This window comes from Heterocephalus glaber, unplaced genomic scaffold (assembly GCF_053883595.1).
Source record: "Heterocephalus glaber isolate CG9 unplaced genomic scaffold, H.glaber_assembly_v1.0 deba00001635, whole genome shotgun sequence".
NCBI classification, from domain to species: Eukaryota; Metazoa; Chordata; class Mammalia; order Rodentia; family Bathyergidae; genus Heterocephalus; species Heterocephalus glaber.
In genome coordinates, this window is record NW_028258393.1 from 103,612 (window position 1) to 123,243 (window position 19,632).

General features: G+C 38.7%; 1 protein-coding gene across 35 annotated transcripts in view; it reads left to right on the plus strand.

The window, feature by feature from the left end:
• LOC147822396 (adhesion G protein-coupled receptor V1-like) overlaps positions 1 to 19,632 on the plus strand; it is a 62,891-nt gene that overhangs the window by 18,776 nt on the left and 24,483 nt on the right. For 12 of the 35 annotated variants that reach the window (XM_087196874.1, XM_087196878.1, XM_087196882.1 and 9 more), the window contains 5 exons: positions 2,896 to 3,072; positions 11,727 to 11,950; positions 14,836 to 14,868; positions 16,526 to 16,652; positions 19,191 to 19,426. In XM_087196874.1, coding sequence (XP_087053000.1) covers positions 2,896 to 3,072; positions 11,727 to 11,950; positions 14,836 to 14,868; positions 16,526 to 16,652; positions 19,191 to 19,340 — 711 coding nt within the window. In that variant the 3' untranslated portion in view covers positions 19,341 to 19,426. Of the gene's footprint in view, positions 1 to 2,895; positions 3,073 to 11,726; positions 11,951 to 14,835; positions 14,869 to 16,525; positions 16,925 to 17,555; positions 19,427 to 19,632 lie in introns of those variants that run through there. The other 23 variants (XM_087196903.1, XM_087196906.1, XM_087196900.1 and 20 more) reach the window with 22 other exon arrangements.

A 19,632-nucleotide genomic window follows, 5' to 3' on the forward strand; every position in this document is an offset into this window, starting at 1 on the left:
CACATTGATAATTTGGCTTGATTGACATTCTTCAATGAAAATAATTTCTCCAGCACTTGAAAGGTATTGCCTTTTAGCTTCTAGAGTTCCTGATGAAAAATTTGAAGGGAAAAAAATGATTGACCCTTGAGGTGACTTGCTGTTTACCTATGGAAATTCATTAGAGCTTCTCCTAGGGAGTGTTCCTTGTGCAGCACTCAGCGGGGCGGGCTCTTCCTTCAGAAAGCTTCTGTCTTTTGGAAGCCGAGCTGTTGCTCATTCCTCATTCCCTGTGCCTTCCAGGAAGACTCTTGGTCAAGGGGCCTAGTGGGTGGCTCATTGAAGGGACATCTGATCTGTCAGAATGTAGCCTTTTTGCAGTGTCCCTGTTCAGAGGGAGGCCTTTGCCCTGTCGCTGATGTCACTAATGGTGGATGATCCCTATCTTACTGTTCATTATTATTATTGTTTTGTTGTGTCTCCCACAAGTGGTTTTGGTATCGTGAGTGCTTCTGCCTATGATGACAGTCTCCACCCTGGGGGACCCTTGGATTTCCCATGGACAGCTATGTGTCCAGAACACAGCTTCACTCACAGCTGTGGCCCTCTCCTCCGAGGCCTGTGGAATGCCCTCGTGAGATGCCCGAGAATGCAGGTGGCAGGGACTCTGGATCTGTAAAGTGGAAAAGGCAGATGGCCAAGCCCAGACCCAGGGCCCCGTTGAGCAAGAATTAAAGTAACCGGAGTGCTGTGGCCAGAACACACTTAGACATCTAGTTCAACAACTAAACAACAACTTTAAGTTTACCTTTCTACAAAAATCATGTCATAACTCATTTGGTTTCCAAATTGATTCTGTTGAATGGAAAGGCACACTAACTTTACCAGTTCACACGTAGTGTAACTTTTCCCAAATTTTCAAGTGTTTCTGGGACATAACTTGGTGAGTGGTATTTCAGGATTTACTGTAGATTATTTTATTCTGCTCTTGATGCCAGTGCTTTCCTATATGCTGTTGGTGTCCTGTGGATTCTAATGTTCTCATTAGTACCTGCTTAAGGTCATTTGTCACTTCTCAGTGTTTGGTTCTCTCCTCTGTCTCTGCTCTCGCATAGGCTACAACTCATATGAAAAGCAAATCATTAAAACACATGGGATGAGGCAGATATGTTACACTGTTGTTTTGGTTTCACCTGTCCTGGGCATCCTGGCCAGCCATCCAGTCCTGTGATATAAATGAGCGCTGTTGATGCAGAAACATGGTTTTTTCTGGCTAATTTCTTTTCTTGTGTTGCCTCAGAACCAGTTTCTACTGTGGATAGAGATCTCAGTATCTATGCTAATATTAGTAACCTTGCACTTTTAATGTTTTGAAAATATCCATTAGTTCTTTCAAAGTAGCTGCAGAGAATTCTTATATAAAGAAAACTTCATTAAGAACTTTCTAACTTTCTAATTCTGTTTCACTCCACCATCCTATATAAAAATGCCTGAATTTGCTTCTGATGACCCTTGAAAACTAAGGGGACTTGTGGAAGGATATGATGCCTGAGTTTTGGTGATCTTGGTTGGGAAGTTGCTTGCACCGCTACTTCCAGACTCAGTTCTTTAAATCTCTCCATTCACTTAAGAAACAGACGGCTCCCACTGCATACAGTTAATGTAACACCAGGGGATAAAAAGGCCTATTAGTCACTGACATGATTCCTTGGGGTTAAAACAGCTGTAGGGTTTGGAGAGCTGGGAGGACCCCAAAGGTTGTGAGGTTTGCATCATGCATAATGGAAGCACAACCCAAGAACAAGAAGTATGAGACTGTGTGGAAAGCTGAATGGGAGTGAAGAAAGGAGAATCCGAGACATGCGGGCCTCATTCTTTGGTAACTCGCTCAGCTAAATCCATCAGTTTGAGATTCAGCTTTTGGCAGGCCTTGGGAGGCCAGTGTGCTGTCCCGTAGCACATGATCTGAATGCGAAGAATGATTGTTCATGAGTGAATGGAGCAGTTGGACAGTTGGACTTAGCAGATGCTTAAGGAACCTAGACCAAAAAATGTTTACAGACTAGGAAATAAGCCATGCTGATGTAAAATTGCATTTCTGATCAGTTTGTTTCATAAACTTTGTACAGTTTCTTGTATTTTTCAGAAAATACCACCTCTAGAATTAATTTTATACTTTTTTCTGATAAACATTTCAGCATTACAAAGCCTAATGGAGAGCTCTACAGAGTGGGAGATGTGTCATGTTTCATTAAGTTTATTGCATTTTAACTTAAAATCCCTGTGGTTTTTGCAGTTCTAAAATGATTCTGTATTGCCACATACCTCTAGTGACACTGAGTGTATTGATAAGTTGGATTTTGAAAAGTTAGAATATCTGAGAGGCTGAAGGTTTGTGCTGCATTAGGATTCCTATGGGGCTTGGTTTGTGCTGGAGGGATGAATTGAAAAATGCTAACCATGTAGCTGCTGTGGCTTCAGGTCTATGTCAGGTATTGGGAAAATGCTGAGAAGGCTGTAGACCCTCAAAGAGTTTGGCAGGCATGTTAGAAACCATAAACCTGGTAATAATGACAAACAAGCACTATTCAAAATTCATAATAAGACCTATGTTTAATGAGATAGCAGTAGAGCTCCTCAGTGAGACAAAGAAGCCTGGAGAATTCAAGGAAATCTCCATAGAAGACAGGTAGGCTTAGCTGATTATTAAGAGTGCATAGTTTTTGGACTTAGATAATAATAATAATTGAAGATCAGATTGAAAGGGAAAGGCGAATGAGGGAGGAGGAGAACAAAGTTGTCAAGATATCGGTGGCCTTTACCTACATTTACTGTCATCCAGTGCTGGTCAAGGTTTTTCTTAAATTACAAAGGTTTTATGCTATCTGTTCTTATTGTTTTATTTGTTTATTATAGTTGGAAACTGTGGTATTGATGAACAGATTTCCCCCAATTCCACCTGTGAGTCCTAGATTTGGGAAAATCCGAAATATTTCCTTACTGGTTACTCCAGCCATTGCAAATGGAGAAATTGGCTTTACTAGCAATCTTCCGATCATTTTGCATGAACCAGAAGATTCTGCGACTGAAGTGGTAAGTAGGCTCTTTATTGTTGATGGAGTTTAGTGAGTTTAAGTTATGCATACCGTGTGTTAGCTTTCTGTGGTTGGGACATAATTCCTAACATAACACAACTTAAAGGAGGAAAGATTTCTTTTGGTTCACAGTTTCAGAGGTTTCAGTCCACAGTTGGCTGGCTCCATTGTTTTTAGGCTGAAGCATCATGGTGGAAAGGCACAAGAGAGGAAAGCTGCTCACATCATGGCAGCCAGGAAGCAGAGAAGGAAGGCAAGAGCCAGGGAAAGCTATTCCCTTCAACGCACACCCTCAGTGAGCTACTTCCTCCAGCTGGCCCACCTCCTAAGTTACATTCATCTGTGAACTCATCAGTGGGCTGGTCCATCAGCACCCTCGAAATCTCATCTTAATCCAGTCAAGCCAGCAATCACTTAACTATCACAGCACAGACACTTTCTTGTAGGGTTCCAGTATAAAGTTAATGGATCTTACAAAGCTTCACCATTTACAGCAGGCCTTCAATATGTAACTTAAACATGTCACTAATGTGTGATTTTTCCATCAGTTTTCCTATATTTGATACAATAAAATTAAAATGAATTGCTCATGGTAAGAGTAGGAGGTTTAAATGGTACTACTTTCAAATAGTCTGCTAACATGTGACAATGATAGTGAACATAAATCAGTTTTTTAATGATCAGGTTGTGGTAGCACAGGTATTCTTGACCTGCTGCATATCAGGGGTCCACACACCAGCCTTGGGTAAGACAGCGGTGGCAGCCTTTTGTCCCGTGCTTGATGCTGGAGGCCATAGTGGTAAAGCTGTGAAACGCTGAAACTTTGGAATTTAAAAAATGTATACATGTACATTTTTGCATACACATACAAGCATAGTCACATACAGAGCAGCCCCACACACCTGTTTCAACTTTTTTATTTTTTTGTATTAAATTCTTTTATTGGTACATTGTAGGTATCCAACACAATTACATTTCTCATTGGGAATTGTACCTTTATATAATGCATCTTGGTTCTTATTTTTTCCCCATTCCTAGCCCTCCCTTCACGCCCTCCACCCTTCCCTATTTACAAAGACTTTATTTCCATTTTTTCCATTTCTCATCATTTTTTCCTTTCCCTTCTTTCCTTTCCCCTGTGTCTCCCACTACCCCTACCCCTTTGGACCTTTTCTTCCTATTTTACATTATCGATTATTCATTCTAATAATTGGTACATTTTAGGTATACAATATAATGACATTCATCATTGGAAATTTGCACCTTTACATAGTCTCTCTTGGTTCTTGTTTTTCACCTTTGCCCAGCCCTCCCTTCAACCCCTCCAGCCCCTCCCTATTTACAAAGATTTTGTTCCTATTTTTCCATTTTCTCATATTAATCCCATTCCCTTCTATCCTTTCCCCTAGCCCTCCCACTTCCTTCCCCTTTGCCCCTTCTCTTCCTATTTCACATGACCTATTATACATTTAAGTCCTTATTTACACTTTCAGTTTCTCACACCAGAGAAACTATTCGGTATTTACACATCTGTGTCCTATTTATTTCACTTAAGTGTATTGCCTCAATGTGCATCCACTTAGCTATAAATGTCTCTAATTTCTCATTTTTTATGGCTGAGTAGTACTCCATTTTATTAAAAAACCACATTTTATCCAGTCTCCAGTTGATGGGTATTTGGGCTGTTTCCAAGTTTTAGTTATTACAAACTGCGCTGCTATGAACATGGGTGCACATATATCACTGTGGTATGATTCTTTTAATTCTTTGGGGAAGATCCCCAGCAGTGGAATAGCGGGGTCAAATGGGATTTCCAGTCCTAGTTCTTTGAGGTATCTCCATACTGACTTCCACAGTGCTTGCACCAGTCTACACTCCCACCAGCAGTGGAGCAGGGTTCCTCTTTCCCCACAGCCCCACCAGCATTTGTTATTGGTTGATTTCATGATAGCAGCCATTCTTTCTGGAGTGAAGTGGAATCTCAGCATTGTTTTCATTTGCATCTCTGGAATGACCAGTGACGTTGAACATTTTTTCATGTATTTATTTGCTATTTCTACTTCTTTGTGTGAGAAATGTCTGTTCATTTCAGATGCCCATTTTTGGATTGGGTCATTAAATTTGGGAGGTCTGATCTTTTTGAGTTCTTTATAGATTCGAGATAGTAGATTTGCCTGAGGAAGAGCAGGTGAAGATTTTTTCCCACATTGTGGGTTGTCTCTTCACACTGCTGGTGGTTTCTCTTGCTGTGCAGAAGCTTTTTAATAAAAAGAGATCCCATTTGTTGATTGTTTGTGCTAGTTCACAGGCAACTGAGGTTTTGTTCATAAAATCTTTTCCTAAACCGATGTCTTCAAGGGTTCTACCTAACCTCTGTTCCAACTGGTTCAGAGTTTCTATTTCAATATTCAGATCTTTAATCCATTTTGATTTTAGCTTAGTGCATGGTGAGAGATACAGGTCTAGTTTTAATCTTTGGCAAGTTGAAACCCAATTTTTCCAGCACCATTTATTAAAGAGGCTATCTTTCCTCCAGTGAGAGTGTTTGGCTCCTTTGTCGAAGATGAGATGGCTGAGTGTGTCAGGCGTTGTTTCTGCATCTTCTAATCTGTTCCACTGGTCCTCACGCCTGTTTCTTTGCCAGTACCATGCTGTTTTTATCACAGTAGCCTTGTACTATAGTTGCAGGTTGGGGATTGTGATTACCCCCTGCCATGTCTCTGTTACCTAGAATTGGGTTTGCTATTCTGGGTCTCTTCTTACTCCAAATGAATTTTTGGATTGTTTTCTCGAGCTCTATGAAGTATGCTGCTGGGATCTCAATTGGAATTGCATTAAATCTATAGAGCAGTTTTGGAAGTATGGCCATTTTCACTATATTACTCCTTCCTACCCAGGAGCAGGGGATGTCTGTCCATTTTCTGATATCATCTTCAATCTCTCTTTTCAGAGTGCCATAGTTTTCAGAGAAGAGGTCTTTGATTTCTTTTGTTAGGATGATTCCTAGGTATTTCAGTTTTATGGATGCTATTGTGAAAGGAATTATTTGCGCTATTTCTCTCTCAGTGAGTCTGTCATTGGTGTAGAGGAAAGCTATTGATTTTTGTGTGTTGACCTTGTAACCAGCTACTTGACTGAATTTGGTTATTAAGTCTAGAAGACTTTTGGTGGAGTTCTTGGGGTCTTCTATATAGAGTATCATGTCATCTGCAAATAATGACAATTTGACTTCTTCATTTCCTATCTTTATTCCTTTTATTTCTTTCTCTTGCATAATTGCGGTGGCTAATGTTTCCAGAACTATATTGAACAAGAGTGGTGATAGTGGACATCCTTGTCTTGTTCCTGATTTTAGTGTGAAAGTTTTCAGTTTTTGACCATTTAGTATGATATTGGCTGTTGGTTTTTCATAGATGGCTTCTATCAGTTTGAGGTAGATACCATCTATTCCAATTTTTTGTAGGGTTTTTATCATAAATGCATGTTGGATTTTGTCAAATGCTTTTTCTGCATCTATGGAGATAATCATATGGTTTTTGACCTTGGCTCTATTGATATAGTGCATTACATTAATTGAAGAGTTTTAACAGTAGTGGCAGCAGTTCCTCTCTAAATGTCTTGTAGAATTCAGCAGTGAAGCCATCAGGGCCTGGGCTTTTCTTAGGTGATGTTTTTAATTACATTTTCAATTTCATTGGTTGATATTGGGTTGTTCAGAATTTTTAGGTCTTCTTCATTCAACTTTGGTAATTCCTATGTATCTAGGAATCTGTCCATTTCTTCTGTGTTGTCCATCTTATTGGCATATAGGTTCTGGAAGTAGGTATTGATGATCATCTGGATTTCTGCTGGGTCTGTTGTAGTTTCACCCTTTTCATTCCTAATTGCATGGATTTGGGCCTTTTCTTTCCTTTTTCTGACAAGGTTGACTAAAGGTTTATCAATTTTGTTGATTCTTTCAAAGAACCAACTCTTGGCTTCATTGATTTTTTGTATCATTCTCTTAGTCTCCATTGCATTGATTTCTCCTCTGATCTTTATAATTTCTTCCCTTGTATGAGCTTTGGGGTTGTTCTGCTCTTCTTTTTCTAGAAGCTTGAGGTTCAGCATCAGGTTGTTTAATTGGGCTCGTTCTGTTTTCCTAACATGTGTATTCACTGCTATGAATTTCCCTCGTAAGACTGCTTTCATTGTGTCCCATAGATTCCAATATGTTGTATTGTCATTTTCATTTAATTGAAGGAACTGTCTGATTTCTTCTTTAATTTCCTCTGTGACCCATTGGTTATTCAGAAGTGTGTTGTTCAATTTCCACATGCTTATGAAATTTTTTGAGTTTCTTTTGCTATGGATCTCCAATTTTATCGCACTGTGGTCTGATAATATACAGGAGATAACTTCAATTCCTTTGCACTTACTTAAACATGTTCTATGTGTGAGTATGTGGTCTATTTTGGAGAATGACCCTCATGCAGCTGAGAAGAATGTGTATTCTGATTTTGTGGGGTGGAAGACTCTGTAAACATCTGTTAAGTTCATTTGTTCAAGAATTCAATTGAGTTCTAGTATTTCAGTACTTATTTTTAATCTAGTTGATCTATCTATTTGTGACAGTGGGGTGTTGAGGTCCCCCACTACAATTGTGTTAGTGCATATATGGCTTTTCATGTCCATTAGTATTTGTTTTATATAGTTGGGTGCACAAGTGTTTGGTGCATAGATATTTATGATCGTCATCTGTTCCTCTTGGATTTTTCCATTTACAAGGATGTAGTGTCCTTCTTCATCTCTCTTAATTAGTGTTGGTTTGAAATCTACTTGATCTGCCAAGAGGATAGCTACTCCTGCTTTTTTTCAGGTTCCTGTCACATGGAGTATTGTTTTCCACCCTTTAACTTTCAGTCTATGAGTTTCCTTTTGAATGAAGTGTGTTTCTTATATGTAGCATATTGTTGGATTTTGCTTCTTGACCCATTCTGCCAGTCTACTTCTTTTGATTGGTGAATTGAGACCATTAATGTTGATGGTTACAACTGAAACGTATTGACTTGTCATTGCCATGACTTTTTCTTTTTGTTGGGTTCTCCCCCTTTCCATTTAATTTCTTGTCATGCCAGATGGGTTCATTCTGCTTTGCTTCCTGGGGTTGTGATCCTCAACGTCTGTTCCTAGGCTATTGTGTAAAATTCTTTGGAGTGCTGGTTTGGTATTCACGAAGTTCCTAAGGTGCTCTTTGTCATGAAAGTATCTTATTTCTCCATCCATTTTGAAAGATAGTTTTGCAGGGTACATCAATCTGGGTTGGAGGCTGTTTTCTTTTAGGGCTTGGAATATGTCACTCCAAGCTCTTCTTGCCTTGATGGTTTGTGTTGAGAAGTCTGCTGTGATTCTGATGGGCTTTCTTTGTATGTGATTTGTTTCTTTTCTCTGACTGCTTGGAGAACTTTGTTCTTCTGTTGTGTTTCTGGAATCTTAACAATTATATGCCTATGTGTAGATTTTTTTTGATCAAGGCTATTTGGAGTCCTATATGCCTCCCTTATCTGTATGTCAAGCTCTTTTCCCCTGCTTGGGAAGTTTTCTGCCATTATTTCTGTGAAGAGATTTTTTATGTCATCTGCACTCTCTCCTGTTTCTTCATTGAGCCCAAGCAGTCTTATATTATTCTTTTTTGTATCATCTAGCAGCTGCTGGATTGATTTCTCATGTTCCCTCATAATTTTGAAGCAATTTTTCTTTTCCTGGTCACTAATTGCAATCTTATCTTCTATATCTGAAATTCTGTCCTCACACTGGCTCATTCTGCTGTGTAGACTTTCAATGGAGTTTTTCATGTCCTGGAAATCTATTTGCATCTGTTTTATGGATTCCATTTGTTTCTTATGTTGGGATTCCATCATATTCCTGAGCTCCTCTCTAGATTTATTAATCATGTCTTGCACTAGGGGCACAATTTCTCCTGTTATCTGAGAAATTATTTCTGATTTCATTTTTTCCAGATCCCCTTTTGTTGCCAGTTCAGTGGGTCCAGGTGGTTGAGTATCAGAGTGTTCCATCTCATTTCCCTTTGGAGTTGCTGTAGGTGATCTGGAAGTCTGGTTTTGAGACTTATTTGTTTTCTCATTTCGACTGGGGCGCAGGGGGCTGTTAGCACCTGCACGGATTACCTCCTCTGAGCTGGGAGAGGTGGGACAGGGGCCAGGCTCAGCGGTAGGGATGGTGACCCAAAAGCCCTTTCCTGTGGGCTGGGAGCAGCCGGAGGGTTGGTGGCAGGGAAACCCCTTCCTCTGGACCAGGAGCAGTGGAATGGTGGCTCAGAAGCCCCTCCCTCTGGGCTGGGAGCAGTGGGAGGGATGGTGGCCCGGAAGCCCCTTCCTCTGGGCCAGGAGCAGCGAGACAGAAGGTGGCCCAAAAGCCCTTTCCTCTGGGCTGGGAGTAGCGGGAGGGACAGTGACCGGGAAGCCCCTTCCTCTGGACCAGGAGCAGTGGGACAACGGCTCAGAAGCCCCTACCTCTGGACCGGGAACAGTGGGACTCAGTACCTTGGTCTGGTGGTCTGGTGTCCTCTGTGCCTTGGTAATGTGGAATCAGGTGGCTGCCTGTCTGCAGTGGGGTGATCCGGTGTCTTCCGCGGGACTCAGGACCTCGGTAGTTCGTGCGCAGACCTGCCTGTCTGTAGTGGGGTGATTCGGCGTGTGTTCTGCTTGACTGGTTACCTCGGCAGGGTGTGGGCAGACCTGCCTATCTGCAGCGGGCTGATTCGGCGTCTTCCGCGGGACTCAGGACCTCGGTAGGGCATGCGCAGACCTGCCTGTCTGCAGTGGGGTGATTCGGCGTGTGTTCCGCATGACTGGGGACCTCGGCAGGGTGTGGGCAGACCTGCCTGTCTGCACCGGGGTGATTTGGCATCTTCCTTGTGACTCAGGACCTTGGTAGGGCGTGCACAGACCTGCCTGTCTGCAGCGGGCTCTGTTTCAACTTTTTCCCAAGCTTCCACCTATCAAGGGACAGCTGTGTCCTTCTGCCTTACTAATCCATGGGCCACAATCTGTCTGAGACCCTCTCTAAGCCCCGCACACTTAGATTTGATTTAAATTGGGTTGCAACTTAGACTAGGAATAAGGAGAGTTTGTCATCAAAGCCTCACATCTGAATATGCAGTTTCCTTTGTTTGTATATTAGATTCTGTAAATGGGCAGAAAAAACCCATTTTTGGCCCCGGGATTTAGCTCAGTGGCATGTGTCTGCCTGGCAGCTCAAGGTCCTGAGTTCGATCCCTGGTACCACAAAACAAAAAAGAAAAAACCCATTTTTCAAAATAGTTGTGATTTTCCATATTTCTTAAACTGTTTTCTTCAAAAACTAAAAAGCATTTGTTTGTTCTTTTTTATTTTCATTAATGTTTATTGGTACATTTTAGGTATAAAATACAGTTGCATTCCTCGTTGGGATCTTGTATCTTTACATGGTGTGTCTTAGTTCTTATTTTTAGCATTTGTTTGTTCTTAAAAGTGTGGGTTGGTTGTTTTTAATCTTATAAATCTATGCATTTACCCTTTCAGCCTTTTCCTTTGAGAAAAGTTAACTTTTAGGAAAAGTTTGGGGCTCCTTAGATCTGTATTCTTCCTCTCTTAGGAAATAGCATTAAAACTAGGAGTTTCCCTTTTTTCTCCTTGACTATATGCATTCCCCAGGTGGGGTAGGGTCAGCCCCGTGTTAGTCTTCTTGTCTCCCCTGAGAATCTTACTTGGCTCACTGGTCTCAGTTTCTGACCATGAGTAGCAGAATGGTCAGGGTTGAACATATTTGTGCGTGTCCCAAGATGAAGTGTGTCAAAAGGCGAAGAAAAAGAATGACGGCTCTTTTAGGAGCATAAAATAGCATATCTAACATTATTTGTTTCATTGAAAAGACTTCATTGCGATCAATAGTGAGCCTTTTAAATTGTATATATTTAAAGTGTAGTACATTTGAACAAAACTGCCAAGTTGGATTTAAGAATTAGCAGCCATTTATGTAGCTCATACTGCGAAGAGACAGTATTCTAGAAGCTTTATTTAAACTATCTCTTGACCTCATACTAAGCTTGCAAACTTGGGAATCATTAGCTTCAGTACGCACCAGAAAATCAAAATCATATTAAATATCTTGCCCAGGGTAACCAGGAGCCATGCTACAATATCTGATTTTATTTTTGCTGTGTATATAGTATTGATTAGAAATGTTTTCTTATTTTACCGCCTGTCACTTCAGGATGCATTTCATATAACATAATTTTCTAGTTTTAATTATAAAAGTTAGTTTTTCAGTTTACATTTTGATATTATTGCTTTCTTTTCCAGAGAATCTCTGATGGAAAATTATTCTTTAAGCAGGGTTGCTGTTTTTCATGATTCCGTGGCTTTCCAAGTCTCACACGTTTTTGTGTGGGAGTGACCTTATAAATAAATTTGATCAGCAAAACTAAAAAACGTATCTTAAATTGTCTTCATGGTTAGAGAGGGTCTCTTCAATTGTCTTTTTGGTGTTATTTAATAGTTTACGTCTCTGGAGTCCACATATCCACCTGATGATACTGGATGCATGGAATGCATTGAGCATATATTTTAGCAGAAATTGTTCTGTGTGTTTGTTTTGCTTTGTTTTTATAAGGTATACATTTCTCTGCATCAGGATGGAACTGATGGCCAGGCTACTGTCTACTGGAGTTTGAAGCCCTCAGGCTTTAACTCACAAGCAGTCACCAAGGATGATATCAGTCCCTTTAACGGCTCTGTTGTATTTTTATCTGGTCAAACTGACACAACAATCAACATTACTGTCAAAGGCGATGGCATACCAGAAATGAATGAAACTGTAACACCTTCTCTAGACAGGTAATAATCCACCTAGGTACTGTTTAGTAGCCTTTACATGTTTGAGTTCTCTTAAATAATTTTCTTTTTGTTCTAATTGTTTTCTCTATATGAAATTAAAAAACTCAAATAGTGTTATGCTGGCTTTTGTTATTTATTGATGGCTTCTGGTTAGTCTATGAATGTTATATCTTTCAGTAAACTTTTACCTTGCTATTTGTCATGAAGGAGCATTAGAGAATTTATGGGGAGTATTAGATATATTTGAAGCATGGTCAGTACACTTCAATATTTTAAAAAGGCAGGAAAACATCCAAAATGGTTTCATTTTTGACAGAGGAGAGGATCAGAGCTTTCTTGGATAAAAAGAAAGCATTAATCTTCATTATTTTTGCTTTGAATTTAAAGACTAAGGCCTATTTTTTAGACAGCTAAAAATTACATAAATTTGAAGGGTACTTTTCAGTTATACAAGAAGTTACTTAGAATTTATTGGAGACAATGTACTTTATGTTACTATCACAATCTCTGAAGAGAGTTTTTCCCCAATAATTTAGCAAATCATTTTTTAAAACAAAAAACTACTGTGTTTAATTGACGTTAATGATTTTTAAAAATCAAAACCAAACTCATCTTGTGCGGACCTCATTGTATTGATACTGATACAGATTAGAGGAGGTTACTGTGAGGTGAAGATGTTGCAGACTTCGTATTTAGAAAGAGTAAAATTCACAGGTAAATGAGCTGTTTTGTACTATATTCTTCCAGTATTAAGTGATTAAAAATTACTTTATATAATTGTTGGACCTTTCTATATCCTATTACCAGTCTTTATTAGGTTTTATTTCTATGAAGGTGTTTTGTCTGAACACATTTTAAAACCCTGATGAGTAGTTGTTCTTTTATTTTTATGTGAAGAAAAATATAGATTGCACAGAACAAATCTATTGGATGACCACGATTTATTTTGTTCTCAGAACCACATTATGTTTACTTTCTCCTTTCCATGAAAAGTAAAACAAAAACAAAACAACAGAAAAACCAAAAAATGAAAACCAAATATCATGCACACACAGTTCAAATGACATGGGCCTAGTATACTTTTTATATCTTTTTTTGGTACCAGGCATCGAACTTGGGACCTTGCGCTTGTGAGGCAGGTGGCAGAACCACTGAGCTAAATCCCTGGCCTAAATTTTCTTTGTACCTTTTTTTTTTTTTTGCCTAGTATACTTTTTAGATGTCATCTTAAGAAAAGGTATTTTATATGAGGAAAAAATCAGTGAAATGTAAAGTAAACTGAAAATTATTTTTTTATGTATGTCATTTTTGCCTTACATTAGGTGTGAATACCTACTAAGTCAGTGAACAATCTTGAAGAAAATTACAGAAAAATTGAGTGATTATAAACCAAAAGCAATACATAAAAACTTTGGTCCTTCAGCCAAGAGTTTTTGCTCTCAATTGAATGTTTAATTATTTAAATCATGCTTTTGCAAATTCATAGTGACTTTTCATATTTTTTCAAGTAGTCATTTTTAATCACATCATGTAAACATTTGAAATGAAAATGAAAATGATTTAAAAGTTCTATTTTCTTTTCCTTCCTCCCTTCCTCCCTTCTTTCCTTCCTTCCTTCCTCCTTCTTTCTTTTTTCTCTCCTTTTTTGCTTTTACTCTTTTCTCTTTCTCTCCTATGGAGTTAAAAATGGTATGCAAGGAGTACAAATTCTAAGGTAGAAAATTTTAGAAATTATTGATTCTTTTTAAATAGAAGAAATTGATTAAAATATATTGAAGTGTCTTAATTCTATTTGTAACTATTGCATGAAGAAGAATAAAGAAATTATGCTTCAGTGTTCAAAGATTTACTTAAATGAATGTGAGAATAATGTCTGATTTGGAAGTGCCTATTATATCAAAACTTTTTAATTTTTGCAAAATTTTAACAAAAGTGAAGCAATGAGTGGTTGTGTGATTACAATGAAGCAATACAATGTTGCAACAAAAATAATAACACTATTGCAATACAGTTCATAATCTTCTTTTAATGTCAAGTGAAATTCTTTATACACCAACTAAGTACTGTATAGCCAAAAGTTGCCTTCCTACTAAACAATTTATGGTACTTCTAATACTATACCACTTGAAAAGATTCTGTTTAATTTTTTCCAAATCAGAAACAATTTCATTATACCAGATTATTTTAGAGAAATGTAATTAATTAAATGTAATTGGTATATAAGCCATTATTTCTAAATGGTATATCTGACTGTAAAAATTAAGCTCATAATCTTTACATTTTGACATGGGGTTCCAAAGGCTTATTTGAAAATGAAATAAATTGGATATTTGAAAACATACTTAGATTTCCTGATAAAGTTTTAATTAAAAGTTGTATTTTATAACTTCTTGGATGCATTCATGTGTAAACAATGAAAGGCACAGATTTCTGTGCTTACAGAGATTTGATTTTACTAACTCGGGACAACTGGCTCTGGATCTGAGGATGGAATTTCTTAAAACCTAATCAAAGCCACTAAGTGATTATAAGCAGGGCTGAATGAAATCTGCTCAGCTGCTGTGGTCTGAGAGCCTGTAAGGTGCTTGGCAGGCAGTGCTCGGAGGAGGCCAGGAAAGGAATGCTGTGAATGGGTCTTGGCACTCTGGCTGCCATAGGGCCATCTTCCCTAAGTGGGGACGGTGAGCAGTTGTCAATAGCAAAGAGCCCCGTGCCCAGTTTCCATAACATGAAGATTACTGGCTCTCGGGAAAGAAAGAAAGAAAGGCTTTCTGTAGCTTTATTTTTACCCTGCCACTCTACATTTCTAGCAGTATTCGTGAGATTTTGGCAAATGGTGCTTTCACCTCCTTTGCCCCCTCCCACAATTCTTTCTGTATTGACAGGGTAGAGACTGAAAGATTTGTCATGCATTTTGGGTAAGTGCACAAAGTAATGGCTTGTTTTTGGTGATTTGACATTTTTTTTGTGCTAGTGATTGTTTTTGGACAGACTGCTGTTCTGCATGATCACGTCTTGAGAAATTTTTCTTGTCCACTTGCCTGTGCATGCCTGTGTGTAGCTTTATTTTCTAATGCTAACAGGGACTTTTATGAAGTTTTTAGGTTATTTGGTCCTAAGAGTTGTAAAATATGAATACATTTAAAATGCTTGATAAAATGTTTGAGAATTAGTTATCAAATATTTTGAGGAATTTAAAACTGTAAATCTCCGTATAGCTTACACATAACCTAGAGCACAATGATTGTGCTTTATTGTGGAATCTTTTATGTATAACAAAGAATTAGCAATGAATAACTTAAACTCTTCTATTGCTTTTATGAATGTAGCTAAGCAATTTTGCTTTTATCAGAGTGTTAAATATATAGAACTTTGCAGAATTTGCATTTTATATATCGGTAGCATATTTCAAGAAAGTTTTAAAATAAATTCATTTGTTTAATGCTCATATTTTACATTTTGATCCAGCTTTCATGTCTACATAAGCTAAATGTGGACAGGAAATTTTAATTAGGATAGTGATATATGTGAAATATAGGCAGATTTGCTTTGAAAATTGTATGACAGAATTAGCAATATAAATAATTGTCCTTTTATTTGAATTATCTCTTCTGTCGTCACTGGCATGCTAGGGTTGGTTGTCAGATTTCCAAAAGCTAAGGAATTATGTTATTTATTATGTAGGAACTGAGCTGACTGTTCTCCATGTTCCTACATTTTAATTGTGACTTTGAGGTCTGATCATGAATAGTTTGTGGTTCAATAGGAAGTCACATTTGGAAAGATTTAGACCTGGTTGCAGGATTGAAAATTCTTAAGAGCTTGCTGGCCTTTACACCCTCAGAACCACATAGTTTCTTTGATCATTCCAATTCTACACTGAGGATGAAAGCCAGAACTTTAAAAAAAATTAGTATGTTCTTTTGAGATACATTTATAAATTGTTATAGCATGTTATGCATCACAAACCCATTTTATTTCTTTCTTCCATGTATGTCTTACATTAAAGGAAAAAATGTATGAGGTTAAAAATTGAGGCATAAGAAGGGATCTGAAAGCCACAAAATATACTTCAAAACCTACTTATGATTGTGTTTATTTTTTATTGTGGCTTGCTTTAGTTTGTATAGTTATTTTACCTAATGTGTATATAACCTCAGTCAGTCAATATAATCTTATGTAATGAGATTTTAAAAGAAATTCCAATGTATATAAAAGTAAAAGTTTGGTTTTAAAATATTTTCTAAATACATATTACAGATTAAATATTTCTAAAACTGGAATAAAATCTGTAAATTTTGATATGCTATAAATATCTACAGCTTTTGGGTATTATATTGGTTTACATATGCAGTGTTTATTTCATTCAAATGAAAAAAGATTTAATGAAGCCAAAATTAGTTTTTCCACAAGGTTATGAGTAAAACTGTGTGTCTTAAGTGATTCACTTTAAAGTTTAATTTCTAATCACCTTTCTTTTAATTACTTGAAAGGCTTGTGAATTGCCTTAGGTGCCTGCAGATTTCAGAAGTAAGACTACTGCTAACAAGTGCCTTTCTGCCCTCTGACTTCCAGGGCTAATGTAGAAAATGAGGTGCTGAAATCTGGGTATACTAGCTGTGACCTAATTATTTTGGAAAATGATGATCCTGGGGGAGTTTTTGAATTTTCTCCTGCTTCCAGAGGACCCTATGTTATACATGTAAGTATTAAACTTCATTCTGTGTTCACCACTTCAGAGGAATGATGTAGAAGGACTTGCACTTTTGTGATTTTTTTTTTTTTAAGGAAGGAGAATCTGTAGAGCTCCACATTATTTGATCCCAGGGAGCTCTTGTAAAGCAGTTTCTGTACTACCAAGTAGAGCCAAGAGATAGCAGTGAATTCTATGGAAACATGGGGGTCCTGGAATTCAAACCCGGGGAAAGGGAAATAGTGATCACGTTGCTCTCAAGACTGGATGGCATTCCTGAGGTACTGGATTGCATTTTTCCTTTGTGTTTTATGGAAGGTTGGTAGTATCTGGTATATCATGAAATAAATATTTTGAACATTGGCAAGAAGACATAAGAAGGGACAAGTACCCATGCTTGGAAAATTAGATAGATGCTCTAATCAGAAAGGTGTATTTTTATCCTCCAGAAAGAAATAACTAAACCCACCAAACAGTGAGACTGTGTGTGATCAGTTAAGTTTTATTTATGATCAGCCTTATGTGATCTTTATTGACTAAATTTTTAATGGTGTGGCTTTGCACTAAGTTTGCCAGTGGATTTAAGTTTTAATCAGGTACCGTATGGTACCATTATGTTTACACACCAATGCACAGCTGACTGTAGATTGTCAGCAACATGACCCTAACTTCTTGCCATTTTAGAAAAGTGTCAATGTTCATCTTTTTCCTTTTTGGATAATGTACTCTTATCCCGATATATTTTAATTGATAGGGGAATGTTAAAAATATTTCTAGGAATAATATCAGCTCTTTTGCCTTTTTAGGCATTGTGTGTTTCTGAAAAACTGAGCATATTCCTATTGTCAAATACCTGCATATTTTACTTATGAAAATGTCTTTGCATTTTCTCATCTGGCCTGTTCATCTTAGCTGGATGAGTACTACTGGGTGGTCCTCAGCAGCCATGGTGAAAGGGAAAGTGAGTTGGGAAGTGCCACAGTTGTTAACATAACGATTCTAAAAAACGACGACCCTCACGGAGTTACAGAGTTTGTTTCTGACGGTCTCAGTGTGATGATAAATGAAAGCAAAGGAGACGATGTCTACAGTGGTAATTTATTGTTTCTTATGTTTTATTTCCATCTACTGAATAGGAAATGAATCATGTTTTTAATTCATTTCTTCAGCAGTTAGTTCTTTTCATTTGCCCATCGTGCTTTAGCAATTACAAGTAGTATAGAAATTGGTCTTTTTAAAAATCATACTTAGGATTGCTGTTTCTGTTTCTTACAAAGTGTTGGAAGGACACTGATGATTTCAGTTAATCATATGTAATATAGTTCGAACACCCAGGGATGAATCAAGTCCAATAAGTTGGAAAAACATGCAAAGTAAGTGCCACTGCTAGTAAACTATTTCAGTGGCAGAAAATGAGAAATATTTTACTTTTAAAGCAGTTCATGGTGAGAAAATCACTCTGGGTGGGCAAGTGAAGCTTCCTGTAAAGGCCTTCAGCATTTAGGGTCCTCTATAGGACCTCATTGTAATTGCACCAAACTGACCACTCTTCTGTCCCTGTGCCACATGACTCTTAAATTCCACATGGTGATGGAAAAGATTAAGTCTATTTTTTTATTAATCATTTAACTGCTGAAGGATGACTAGGCTAGTATATTTTTATATGAACCTTGGAGAATGTGCTGAACAAATAATTGGCTTTTATTGAAAAGAGGTGTCATTTTTATTTTGAGTAATTTCTTTACTTGTTTTAAAGTTTGGTATATGTGTTCATATTTATTATAATTTATGTTTGTACTCCATAGCTGTTTATGGTGTAATAAGAAATCGAGGCAACTTTGGTGACGTTAGCATATCATGGGTGATTAGTCCTGACTTTACACAAGATGTATTTCCTGTGCAAGGGACTATTTTCTTTGGCGATCAGGAATTTTCAAAAAGTATCACCATATACTCCCTTCCAGATGAGGTAAATGTTGTACTTGTCACTCTCCATTTTTCTTATTTTAGTTGCTTAGTGTTTTTTTTTTTGTTGTTTTTTGTTTGGTACCAGGGATCGAACTCAGGTCCTTGTGCCCACGCAGCAGGTGGTGAAACCACTGAGCTAAATCCCTGGCCTATTGCTTATTATTTTTAATTAAGTAATTAAATACATGGTAATAGACTCTGTGATGAAGAACTCAGACATGACAGTGTCTCACTACAAGGTGAAAGGACAATGTTTTTTGGGCTCCCTGAGCGTGTGTTTCACTGTTAGAACTGACAGTGGTCAGTGACACACTCGTGTGTCAAATATCAGGGACTCAGAGTTGGGGGAGAGGTGTAGCCTTTGCTTGTACTTAAGCCCTTTGAAGAAAGGCCGTTTACCGTGCTCAGAGTCAGGACTCTGGGCTGTGGGGATCACAATCCCAGGTGGGGTTTCATCTCCTGACAGTAGAGAGAAACAAGTTGGAAACTGGAGAATACGCCTTTCTCAAGGAGGCAGCACTTAGATCAGCCTTGAAGGCCTGTTCCTCAAAAGACACAGTTCGGGCACTTTGGTTTTAGGATGGGAAGAGGACTATTTCATGTGGATGGTGTGAAAGAGAAACTGTGCACAGGGCCTCATGTAGGCTCAGTGGTGGGCGCCTCCGCCTGCGCAGCTCGCGGAGCGGGGGCCGGTCTCCTGCTTGCCTGTCGCGCCTCCACGTCGGATAACCAGCGCTGGAACTCTTCGGGCTCCGAGGAGGACCGGGAGACGGAGCCCGGGCCGCCTGTGGAGCACTGCAGCGGCCCTGAGCAAGGTGAGCCTCCGCGGGCCCGCGGACCGTCCGGAAGGTGCCGGGGTGCGGGGCTGACGGCGCCGCTGGAGCGCCTAGGTCAGGGTGGGCTGGGGAAGCGGGGAACTACTCGCCCTACTCGCCTTCCCTGCGGCTTGTGAGCCGCTGAGGACCGGGGAAGTGGGATCCAGTTCAGGAGATGCGCTGCACACCGCCACTCGAGTCCCAGC